The following is a 12,122-nucleotide window of genomic DNA, read 5'->3' on the forward strand; positions in this document are numbered from 1 at the left end:
ACAACACAAAACCATAGATACATAAGTACATTTAGCCACGGTCATGAAATAAACCGTAATTGATGACATAGCCTTTAGCTACATTACTATTGTTATCAATAATTAATTATTCCCAGTAATTAATTATCGCTGTTAATTAATGTAGGTAAAAACATTAATATTTGGGTCAGCAAACATTACTATTTTGGTACTTACAACTTTTTAATAATATTTGGATCAGCAAACATTAATTATCGTTGTTAATTAATTATAAGTAATTATTGTTAGGTATAATAATATTTGGGTGTCTTGGGAATATGAATCAATTAAAACCGAACCAAAAGCAATATAAACCGAATAAAAAACAGGAGCAATATAAACCAATTTAATCTAGGCGTACCAGACCCGACCCGATCCAGATTCCATCACCATCTTTACCCGCATATAAACAAAGTTTCGCTCGACAGAAACCCAAAAACGAAAAATATAGATGCAGGGGCCTTCGAGAGGCCAAATTAAGGAATAAGAAAAAAAAAAACAGAATAGGTGGTGATAACAGCCACCTATGAATGCTCTTGAGTAGCAATTCGCGACTAGTATGATATGAACCTACGAACACTGACGGCCAGGAAAAAATGATCGCCGGTAGTCGGCGATAAATTCTTAACACAAACAAACATCTAATCGGAAACTAAACAGAGAATGAACACGAAAGTTAAACTTATACCTGCAATCACTTTCATTCGTACCAAACAGAGAATGAACACAAACATATAAAAAAATACATCTAAACAGAGAATGAAATGCAGTATCGAACTCTTCTCCCGTTTTAGATTTGCTCAGTCAATCTCTTATCCCATTTTGCCGAAACTTTCCTTTTACTGGTGTTTGAAAACAGAGGTGCAGAGTTTGAAAACAGTGGGTGGTGGATGCAGTCCGTGATAAAACTTTTCTTTTGCTAGCGTTTGAAAACAGAGGTACAGAGTTTGAAAACAGTGGGTGGTGGATGCAGTCCAAATGGGGTTTTGCATTCCTTGTGTCTCCTCTTCCTACCAACCCAATAACATCTCCGCTTCCTACATTTTCGTTTAGTGGCCTGCTAACTGATTATGTGAGGGGTTTTGCATTCCTGAAATTCAAATGCGTGAGTTGCTGCAAGTGTCGTACTAGGGAGTGACTATGGCTTGCCGCAATTTTGTATGACCATGCCCGGGAAGGCATTTGAGAAGGCCACGTATTTGACTGGGAGTATATATATATTATATTTGGACCACGTTGTCGTTATTTCCAAGATGCCGTTCTGGCCTTCTGGGAGCCGATTCCCAGGTCAAAGAATCCGACCATCCGGTTCAAACAGACAGTCCATTCTAAATTAAAAAAAAAATCAAAAACCATTGTCCGGGGCAATAGGTAAAACAGAACCGATTACCTGACCAGTTTTCAAGTTTTCTGGTCCGACCATCCGGTCCAAGCCAGTTTTGAAAACCATGTTTATGAAAATTTTATTAATATTTCAAAGCGCATCCAGACAAAAAATAATATATATATACATATACCACCATATTCATCATATATATCCAACTGCTGATATACTTTGTGATAACAATATTTTGAACCTTGATCTGAAAATTCAACATGACATTTTCAAACATTGTGCGGTGAGGTTAGGGCCTGGCGGCCTGCATTTGTTAAATTACAAATTACTGGAACATGTTAACTAATAGTTCTCAAGATTATTCTCAAACCATTCAGAAACGCCAGGCTATAAAAAAATGACCTGAAAGATTTCTCTAAAAATACAGAAAAGGTAGGACTCACACAAGTAAGATAAATAACGTTTAATAGAATTAATTTTAAATTCTATACATGACATCTTATGACGGACACCCAAACATCTCGGTCAATTTCTAAACATGAATCATATTCAAATTGCCAAGAACCTCTTACACAACATTTGCAGATTCTCTAAGAACTCATTCATGTTCAGGCAGAACTTCAACATACTCATGTATCAGACATGCATTCAAATTTAGTTTTACTCATCACTGTTGTTTTAGCCCCAAAGTCTTGGCTATTGTTGAAATATAATGCTGCATGAAATTAATTACGCCATAACCAGGTTTCTGCATAGCATCAATTAACAATTGGTAATCCCTCAAAATAGCATCAGATAATGGCTCCAGGAATTCACACCTGGCTAAGATTTCAGGTGGTGGTACTCCAGCAACGAGGTCTGAATCAAGCTTTGGCTTGCCTTTGGTGAACTCTTGAGACTCTTCGATCAAAGGGTCTTCAAGGGCAGATGGCGATGCCCCTGGGATGACTTCCTGCTTGAAAGGCAATGCTCTTGCAACTTGCAAACAGAACTCTATCCATTGGTGAATTAGCGGAGATGGACCTCTGATTCGCCCACCAATTTGACTTGTAGAAAATCTAGAGGCGGAAGGAATTGCCTGCAAAGAGTATAAAATTATGGTGTTTGGGTTATTTTAGTAAGAACCTCACTCACTAGACAATGGAGCACGACACTGTCAAGGGAGAAATGATGTTCCAAGTACGAACATCTAGACACATTTTGATTCTGGCTTTAATAGGTCACTCCCAAACTGCACTTTGTATTTTGAATCAGACAAAGCTCACCAGGAAAACCTGAAACTTGTTACATGTGGGGCATGAAAGAATCTCACAGCAACAAATTCAACAATTGGAAATAACCTAGTGTATCACTAGTTAGTGACACAATAACAATGGAACAGAAATTTCACTTTTGTTAATGATAAATACATGATGGAACAGAAGCTCATTTTTTTGGTAATTGCTAAGTGGAACATAACCATATTTGGGCTACAAATTTGCCCACATGCAGTAGTTAGGTAGTTTTTTTTTGCTTTTTTTTTTATCAATAACAACATTTCATTACTTAATCACAAAAGAATTACAGAGAGGAAGATAAACTTTCTTATCTTCCGAAGGGAGAAAACACTCCCAAGAACGAAAAGAAAAATTGCACTTGTGCCCAAAACATTGATTCCCTCACAACTCCTTGCTTAGCTAATCCATCCACAAAGGAGTTAGTTGACCTTAACTTCCATCTCCTGAACCAGCCACCTAAACTTCCTCCTCTCATTACTGTACATCCATAAACTGCTATTTCCTTTATTCAGCCAACCTACCACCACCTTTGAATACCCTTCAATGAAGAGTTTTCTTATATTCATTTCCTTGGCTCTTTGAACCTCCTTCCAAAACTGCAAGTATTTCAGCCCTGAGAGAGTCACCCACTCCAATTGGGCCGGAGAACAAGGCGGAGACAAGCCCATTCTCATCCCTAAAGACACCTCCAATCCCCGATTGTCCAGGATTCCCCCAACTGCTTACAGTGCCAGAACTGACCAAATCAGCAGATTTTTTTTTTTTTTTTGATGAATACCAAATCAGCAGATTGTAACTCCTTGGTCTGTTTCCAGTGCAACATTTTCCTAACCATTTTACATAATCAGCAATGGGTTGATTATCAAGATGAACTGATTGAGTGAAATTTATCTCACGACTCTCACCCATCTGCACGTAAAGATATACAATAGATTTTTCCTTGAATATCCAACGTTTCTATTTAACAGATAATTCAGACTTTCTTGAGGAGTTTCTTTTCTTCCCCCACTCTTTTTGGGGATTGGGAATATGGTGGAAGATTCAAGGACATATAACTACCCAAAAGGGTCAAATCCTAAAACATAATTAATTTTTATCAATAACTTTTTTTGGATCAGTAAATTTTTTATCAAGAACTTAAGAGATGATTAATAAAAGTTCAGGACATACCCATAAATCTGCCCACAAACTAGCGCCTGACTTGGGAACAACAACTACAATATTTGACATTCTCTTGGCAGCAGGGAGGACATCACTGCTCCAACCAACAGCAACCCAGACATCTCCCACTCCAAATGCTTTCAAGTAGTGCACACTGTCAAATAGACGAACCTGCAGAAGGACATCTCGGTAAACATGCTATCCTTATATTAACAAATGCAAATCTGATGCATTTGGCAGACATAAAGGTAACTGTTGATAATATACTACAGAATGGGTTTACATGCATTTTTATGCAATTATAAAGTCATTCCTTGGATAAGCCATGTCCAATACAGAACCAATCAGAAAATCCTGACATAAGCATACTTTTCCTATTCTTGTTCTATATATGAAATTATATTCCTTTCCCATTTTCTTTAGTTATTCTTACTCCTTAGGGGTCATTGCTTAGTGTGTGAGAGCAGCCACTTTGTGCAAAATTGTCAAATGTTGGGTCCATATTGTCCAGTTAATGTGATTTCCACACTTAATAATCTGACCATAACAAGCAAAAATGGGCAGCCCCAGTGCATCCCACCAATGCGGGGTATGGGGAGGGACGGATGTATGCAGCCTTACCCCTGCACATACAGAAAGGTTGTTTCCAAGATTTGAACCCTGGTCACCCAGGTCGCAATGGACCAACCCAACCATTGCACCAAGACCATAACAAGCAACAATCTAAAAATCATGTTTATCATACCTGTTTTTGAAGCAATGCCAGATTCTGCATGACAGCATTCCTCCCACCAGGAACTTCTGAGTCAAAATCCTTTGTATTATATGAAGCCCCCATGTACTTTAGAACTGCACCAACAACCTCTCTAGGAGAATCTACCATTGAAATCTTCCCTGCAAGATCTGGTCTCCACAAATCCCCCCAGTCCTGCAATTGTGATTTATATATTCCCAGAATACTACAAACAACATGACAAGTTTACAACTTAATCTTGATTATACAGAACCTATATTTGTAATTATCCATTTCTAAATTTTGAAATGGGGATAGAAAATTCAGAATGTGTACCAATTCATGTATTGCTAAACCATGGTATTGACAGAAGGTGAAAACCTTGAAACAGGAAGCACGCTTACTTCAGATCAATTAAAAAGAAGGATTCTTAGGGATGAGGGAGGCATTATTTGTGCTTTATTTTCAGACCCAATCAAGCATGGTGAGTCAGATAAAGCAGAATCTTTTGTAGCAGCTTATGGGCTAGAGAAGGCCAAAGAATTGGGAATTGACAGATTGATTATTGAAGGGGATTCGAAAGTAGTTGTGGGATGAAAAAAGGAGAGGAGGTAAGTGAGGAATGATTTTAGAAGATTTATGTGGCTGTCAAAAGAAATGAACATCCAAGTACATTGGGTTATAAGATCTGCAAACAGCATGGCAGATGACTTAGCTAAGAAAGGGGTTCAATGACAGTGCCTCTGTTTTGCTCTATTTAGAGTAAGTAGGTGGCATCCTTCAAAACCAAAAGAGATATTTGCTTTGCAGCCAAGCATCCAGGTGAGCAAGAAAGACGGGACAATGTGGAGATGTGTCCCATTCACAGTACTTTGGTGCATTTCAAAGGAAATGAAGAGCAGAATATTTGATAATGTGCAAATGATCCATTAATGTACGTGCTCTGTCATTGAAACCTGGTCTTGGATTGGATTCTTGGGTGCCCAGAATTTACTGATATCCAAAGAGACACTTCTAGGAATCCTTTTGGACAATAGAGTTATAACTTGAATCTGCATAGTGTTGGGCAAGCTATTTGGTTGTGATTGTTGCAACTTTACTGGAAGCCTTACTAAAATGGAAAGAAAAATTAAAAAAAAAGTGGAGAGAAAGAGAGGGCAGGGGTTAAAACTTAACTAGTTAAAGATAAAAGGACAGTAAAGTCCTCAACTGTAAAAGGAATAGCTCCTCAAGAAGAACCCAAATTGTAAAAACGAATAAAAATATTCTCTGTTCACTACTTTAGAAAGACAGATACAATCTCTTTAGAGAGGAACACCAGCTAGATAACTAAGCAACCTCTCTACAAGAAACTTTTATGAGAAAAAGAAAAGAAAGCCTAAGTATTCTAGTGGACCCTATGATAAGTACCTCTTGATCTCTTTTTCTCTAAACAAGGCAACTGGGATTAATATTATTTGTCCACTTCATTGGGTAGTAAGGTAACTGCTTCTCAATGAAAATATACATGTCTAACAAAGAAAAATATAATTTATAAAAAAATAGGAAGGAAGTAAAAGAGAAGGCAAAGAAGAAAAATCAAAAACCAGAAATTTGTCCACTTTTGGTAAGTAAATAATTAGTTGCTACTTGCTATCACATGGTCCATACCATAAATAGATTGGAAGACATTCCCTATCTTGAATTTTAAATCAAAAAGAAAAAGAAAAAAAAAAAAGATTTAGAGGCAATTACCTCTATTGGAGACAGGTTATGTTTTTGAAATTTGCTTTTCTTGTATGCTATCACAATGCTTCCCCACCGATAAGGAGCACCCCAAATTTTCCCATTAGAGTCCAACTCTCCATTACTGTTCCTGCATAAATAAGCCTGAACCAGTTTTAATGAACGTGAAATTGTAATATTCCACTTATTTCTACTTCTGCTTGTTTTCTTCTCTTTGTTCCTTATCTAATTACATTTTACAAATAACGACATCCTGAATTCTTTTTTCCCTTTTTATTTCTTTTCTTGTGTGTGTGTGTGTGTGAGAGAGAGAGAGAGAGAATGTTCAGTAAGCAATGCATAATGTATTTGACATGAACAGGAATTCTGACCTTCCATTTATCACTTAAGCCTTTAAACCAATCTTGGCTTTCTACATCTTCCATTGGTTCAATTATACCCTTCTTAATGGCCAAACTGAGCCAGGAGTCACCAACAGTAACAATATCAGCTGCTATAGAAGATCTAGGATCCAGACTGGTTTTACTAAAATCTTTATTTAGGTCGGAGAATATGTCCCCAAGACTTCCACGGAACTCTGAACGTAACTTCAATCTCCTTCCTTGTACTTGCATAAAATCCTATATTCACGAAAACAATAAGGAAACAATGCATAAAAAAGGGTTTTACTGAAGAAAGAAATAGAGGGATTTTAACCCAGAAATAATGAGTAGTCAATGAACTATGGGTCGTAGCCTTATCTGATTCCAAATGTGTCAGTCCTAATGTGTTGTTAAGGGACTCGTACATTGTTGTAGGTCTAACTACATTTCCTGCCATTGTAGTAGTGTAAGCCAATTGGGTAAGGTTGATCTGTGGGTTCTCAAAATTGGGTACAGAGGCCAAAGAAGATATGTCAGTGGAAAGAATTACAGAATATCAAGTAATAATGTCTTCAGAAAAGGTTCCTCCCAAGAGGACCAAATTCCCTATTTATAGGGAAGGCTGGCCATGCAGGCATGCATGGCCTCTCGACATTCCAAAATATTCTAAGGAGATTATTAGTTACAACTGCAGATCCTATGCCTCCTCAGGTGAAGACACATGTCCAGAGGGGACCGGGTAGTAACCTATGTAGTTTTCCTCCTCTCCTTCATGATTCCATCACGTCAATGTTTTGAAAGTGCAAGGTGCAAAAAAGGCACAAGGGCTCAATTTGCGCCTGAGGCACACGCCTTTTTAAGCAAGGCGCAAAAATAAAAAATAAAAAATGCCAAAAATTTCAAAAAAACGCAAAAAATAAAAAATTTATTAAACATAATATTAATAAAAATATAAACTATGATTTTAAAATAAATATTTTAAAAAACCTATTATCTAATATTAAAATACATAAATATATCATGTAAAGCATATTCAAATGAGAATTTAAAAATAAAATCAAATATGTAAAACATTTTCAAGCATATAAAACCCACAATATCTTTTTTCTCAATTGCATTACTTCAAGTAGCTAATGTAATGTAAAACATATTACATTCCTGATTATACAAGCCACCTTTGTACCACACCCCTCGAGGCAAGCCCAAACAAGTCCACGTTAGGTCTACCAGCAGCTAGACACAAAAAAAAGCAAAAAAGCATCAAAGTTTCAAAAGGCGCACGCCTGAGCTGAGGCGCACCAGGCACACCAAGCGTGTTCCATTTGAAAGGGATGCACCTAGGACCTGGGCGAGGTGCCTACCCTAAAATGCGCCTCGTCTGTGCGCCTAGGCGTGCCTTTTAAATCACTGCATTACGTAGCATGATCTTAGCTTCTACGCCTTTCACGTGCAAAGTGCTATTTTGCCTAGGCATGAGTGTCGCAAGGCTAGATTTCAACAAACCCCTCTGAAGGATTCGCTGTTCCAGGAGTTCGACAAGTATTGTGAGTCCTAGAAGCTGAGTGCTCTGGAATCGTAATGCTCTAGTGCCATGCCATGGCAATATCTACTGTCTTACAGGTAGTTTGGAGATTAACAAATGTTATTGGAAAATCTGGGATCAGTATCAAATATTAACTTATTGCCTTGGGTTAAATGTTAACCTTAGCAGTTAACTTGGAGAAATCCTACATTCATAAAGAATTCTTACTAGTGAAATATGCTTATCCATGTAAAGCTTTTCATATTTGTACATTTTCTCAAAATCTTCGCTCTGTTATAGAATGAAAATAAAATAACTTTCAACCCACAAAGTGGGCATTCTTTTTCTTAAAATAATAGAATACTGAAAATCCAAATGCAAATTGGACACCAGAAGGTTAGATGGTAGAAAGCAAGAGAGGTTCATCATTGTAGAGGAGAAAAGTTCACCCTTCATCATGTTGGGACCAAGACTAAGAGCATGGGGCAAACTAATACCATAATCAAAAAAAAAAAAAAAAAACTAGCAACAAATACACACGGTCTAGTGGCCATTGCATCTTCCGGTACATGCTGGATCTGAGACTTAAATCCCATAGTTTTCAGCTTTACGAATAGTAAATCCACACAATTTCCACAAGATAGATGGATCACTTTCATAAGAACCTCACTGTTTTATAACTTGGAAATTCCATTGCAAGAACATGCAAATAAGGGGAAAGAGTTTACAAAAATTAAGAAGAGAAAGAAAGCGTGTCAAACAAAATGTGTACTGGACCTTAATCCAAGAAGGCGGTAATGAGCCACGGAGAGAAACAATTCTTAGAGGGACAGTCAAAGCGTATGTTTTAGACTTCCAGCTTTCTAGTGCAGCTTTCAACTCTTCATCTTCTACGGTTTCCAGAATATCAGATTTGCCTGTGTTTACTGTTTACCAAACAAGCCCGATCGGAAGATCAGAACTTTTTCAATAAATCCAGAGAGGGAGAGAGATTGCTACAACTGTTTGTCTTTCCCTCCTAAACCCAGAAATTAAAAATGGAAAATGATTAGCGAACATAAAAGAAGGATGACAAGAAACAGAACCTGCATTCGGATCGACCGAGGGGTAACCTCCCCTATCTCTTTCTTCGATCCTCTGCTCCAGTATTTTCTGAGATATGGGAGTGGGAACGACGGGAACCGGGGCGGCGACGGCAGTGCAGGCCCGGGCAGCAAAGCCAATAAATAGTATGGCAGAGGCAACGAGGTGAAACAATCCAGGATAAAGTTTTGTGGTTTCCTTGGATGACAGAGAAACCCCTGAAAAAGGTCCCTGCGACGACGGTGGCGTTAGGTTTCGGCCTCTGGAGAAGGCAAAAACCAGCGGATAGATTCTTAATTTCCTCCTATATAGGCTCAGGGTTGTCGAATTGTGGAGGAAAGGAGACTGAGGATTAGGATTTGGGAAATGAGAGAGTAAGAGTGGCTGAGACAGTGGGGCTAACGGCAGCAGTGCCATTGTCATTGGCCGAGAGCGAGAGGAAAGACCACGGGATATATTGTATATGTTTGGCATCGATGCTGCAAATAAAAACGGGCAGTGCCGTGCCGGCCCTCCCTCGATAACTTGGGGGGTCGGCCCGGCATGGCCCACGGCCCAAGCCCGCACAGGCCCGTGTTATGCCGCGGGTCGGACTGGCCCGTGGACCAAGCTTTGGGCCAGGTCGGAGAGGTGAAAGAACGAGCAAAAGTTGCAACGGCGACAAGGGGCCGAAGGTAGATGGGGTTATCCCAGTTCAGTTTGCCGCTACGGGAAGAAAGAAGGGGACAAGGGAAGGGTAATATTGGGTTTTAAAAGAATTTTAAACGTTAAGTGGTATCACGTGTGTATGGGTTTTGACGGAATATTAATGGATATTAACGGTAAGAGTAAAGTTAGTTAATTCTCAAAAACAGTAGGAGTAGCATTAGTCAATTTTCAAACAATAAGGGTACAATTAGTCAATTAGCTAAAGCACAAGGGTAGTTTAAGAAATTTACTCATAATTAAATAAATTAGTATAATAAATTTAAAAACAATTATTTATTTTATTAAAATATTATATACTATATTATTATATATAAATATATATTGAATATATAAAATATATAAATATTATATATATAATATAAATAATACATATGTGTTGGGTCGGGCTAGCACACGGGCCACAGGCAGCATGGCCCACATGGTCATGTCATATCAGCCCAGCCCACGGACTTAAAATCCCAAGCCCAGCATGGCCCACATGATTGTGTTGGGCCTGGCACGGCTCACGTGCCATTATCCCCACAGCACGACCTGATTTACACCTCTAGAAAACTATGCTACTGATGTGTGGGTTGGAAGTACCACTTTTTTGAGAAAATGGTGTCATTTTTTTTTTTTTTTTGGAAATGTTGCTACCAAGTATGACGTTTCTTGGAGCAACAACAACATTTTCTGTTTGATACTAATGCTCTAGGAAACATTTTCAGCACTGGTACCCATTATCCACTGCCACCTCATGTCCCTATTGGTAGCAATTAGTTGCAGCTCTAGGAAATGCCAAATCCGGTGTTGCTCCAAGCCACGCCTTCTTAATTTTAAAGGCATGACTTGGAGCACCATTTTTTCTGATGTGGCGATGATGTGTTGCCATTTTTTGGAGCAACGGCATCGATGCCAAATAGATGCATTTTCTACAATCATGGTCCTTTGTTTTCGCTTTCAATATTTTCCTTTTCCTTTTCTATTTTCCTACAAATTAAATGTTTGGTTGCTGAGAAAAAAAGTTACAAACACAAGAGAGAGAGAGAGAGAGTTATATGAGTTTCATATGAAAGAGGGAAAAACTTTTGCTATTTGCAAAAAACAAGGCCTTTTTTCCAAACAGGCAAAGTGATAGGGGTGTTTACATTAAATGTGATCAAACCGGCCCGACCCAACCCGAGTTGGTCAATTTTTCAAAACCATTGGTCGGCTTCAATTTGCATGAAAAAATAAACCAACAACTCAGTTTGGTAACAAATCAAACTGAACTGATTCTATATGTTTAAGTAATTATTAATTAGCCCCTACCATATATGTTAAATGTTGATATATTTTATTTGTGTTTTGTTTGAACTTTGAAAAAAATGGTTATTTATGACAAAAACTGAAAACATAAAACCAATACAAATATAATACAATGGTATAATATTTAATTCAGTTCTTACAAATTTAAATATATATTGACAAAAAAATCAGTTTTGCATAAAAAATTAATTGATTTAAATATATATTTTGATTTTGCATAAAAACTAAAAAGAAATAAACTTAAATATAAATAGATATTTTAGTTTAAAATATATATAAAAATTGATTAAACCAACCCAAACTGACCTTCATGTTTGTGTCAATTTTGCTTCAAGGTCGATCGGTTTCGGTTTAGTCAATAAGTAAATCGACTAGGTTGGGTCGGTTGAAGAAAATGACTAAAACTGACCTAACCCAACCTATGAACACTTCTACAGAGTGATCTCATGGAAGAGGGGGTCACTTTATCTAATCCACATACTTGTAATGAATTTTGGGAATTCAGATTAGTTGAACGCAATGGCCGTTCAGCAAGTTGTGGAATCAATGATGAGGTTTCATGCCAATAATAAATTCATGGACTCCACTGTAAAAGGTGTGGGCCCATGTATTCAAATACTGGCATGGAACCTTATCATTGGTTCCACAACCTATTGATCAACCATCATGTTCAGCCAAACCTTGCTTGAATTTTGTGCCCAACAATCTATTAACAATTTTTAAATTATAATTGTCTAATTTCTCCCTCCTTGCATACTAACTTTAGATTTATGTTTTATATGCTATATGTGTTTATGTATTTACATATGTATGTAGATTTTCAACAAAGTTTTATGAGGGATTTTGATTTGTCAAATGTCTTCTAGAAGTTGGAACCTACTTGCATTTTCCCACTAGCAACTATTATGAA

At 37.6% G+C, this 12,122-nt stretch overlaps 1 protein-coding gene across 2 annotated transcripts; it reads right to left on the bottom strand.

Annotated features, from left to right (window-relative positions):
* Positions 1 to 1,802: 1,802 nt before the first annotated feature.
* On the bottom strand, positions 1,803 to 9,705 carry LOC148873677 (putrescine-binding periplasmic protein-like protein). 2 transcript variants are annotated; one of them, XM_088964270.1, is made up of 7 exons: positions 9,220 to 9,705; positions 8,912 to 9,060; positions 6,622 to 6,870; positions 6,260 to 6,394; positions 4,538 to 4,720; positions 3,802 to 3,963; positions 1,803 to 2,432 (listed from the first exon to the last, which is right to left on the bottom strand). In XM_088964270.1, the coding sequence occupies exons 1-7, from the start codon at positions 9,689 to 9,691 to the stop codon at positions 2,022 to 2,024; spliced, it is 1,761 nt and encodes a 586-aa protein (XP_088820396.1). In that variant the 5' UTR covers positions 9,692 to 9,705; the 3' UTR covers positions 1,803 to 2,021. The 2 variants fall into 2 exon arrangements, with proteins under 2 accessions (XP_088820396.1, XP_088820397.1); XM_088964271.1 differs by lacking the exon at positions 1,803 to 2,432 and adding an exon at positions 2,768 to 3,706.
* Between the last annotated feature and the right edge of the window lie 2,417 nt (positions 9,706 to 12,122).

This window comes from Nelumbo lutea, chromosome 1 (assembly GCF_056320005.1).
Source record: "Nelumbo lutea isolate HS-2025 chromosome 1, American lotus-T2T, whole genome shotgun sequence".
In the NCBI taxonomy this organism is placed as follows: Eukaryota; Viridiplantae; Streptophyta; class Magnoliopsida; order Proteales; family Nelumbonaceae; genus Nelumbo; species Nelumbo lutea.

Excerpts from the sequence above, each read along its gene's own strand:
- LOC148873677 (XM_088964270.1), bottom strand. The coding sequence starts at position 9,691 with ATGCCAAACATATACAATATATCCCGTGGTCTTTCCTCTCGCTCTCGG. Across the intron at positions 4,721-6,259 it reads ATAACCTGTCTCCAATAGAG|GACTGGGGGGATTTGTGGAG; the intron begins GTAATTGCCTCT and ends TCACAATTGCAG. Across the intron at positions 3,964-4,537 it reads TGGCATTGCTTCAAAAACAG|GTTCGTCTATTTGACAGTGT; the intron begins GTATGATAAACA and ends GTCCTTCTGCAG.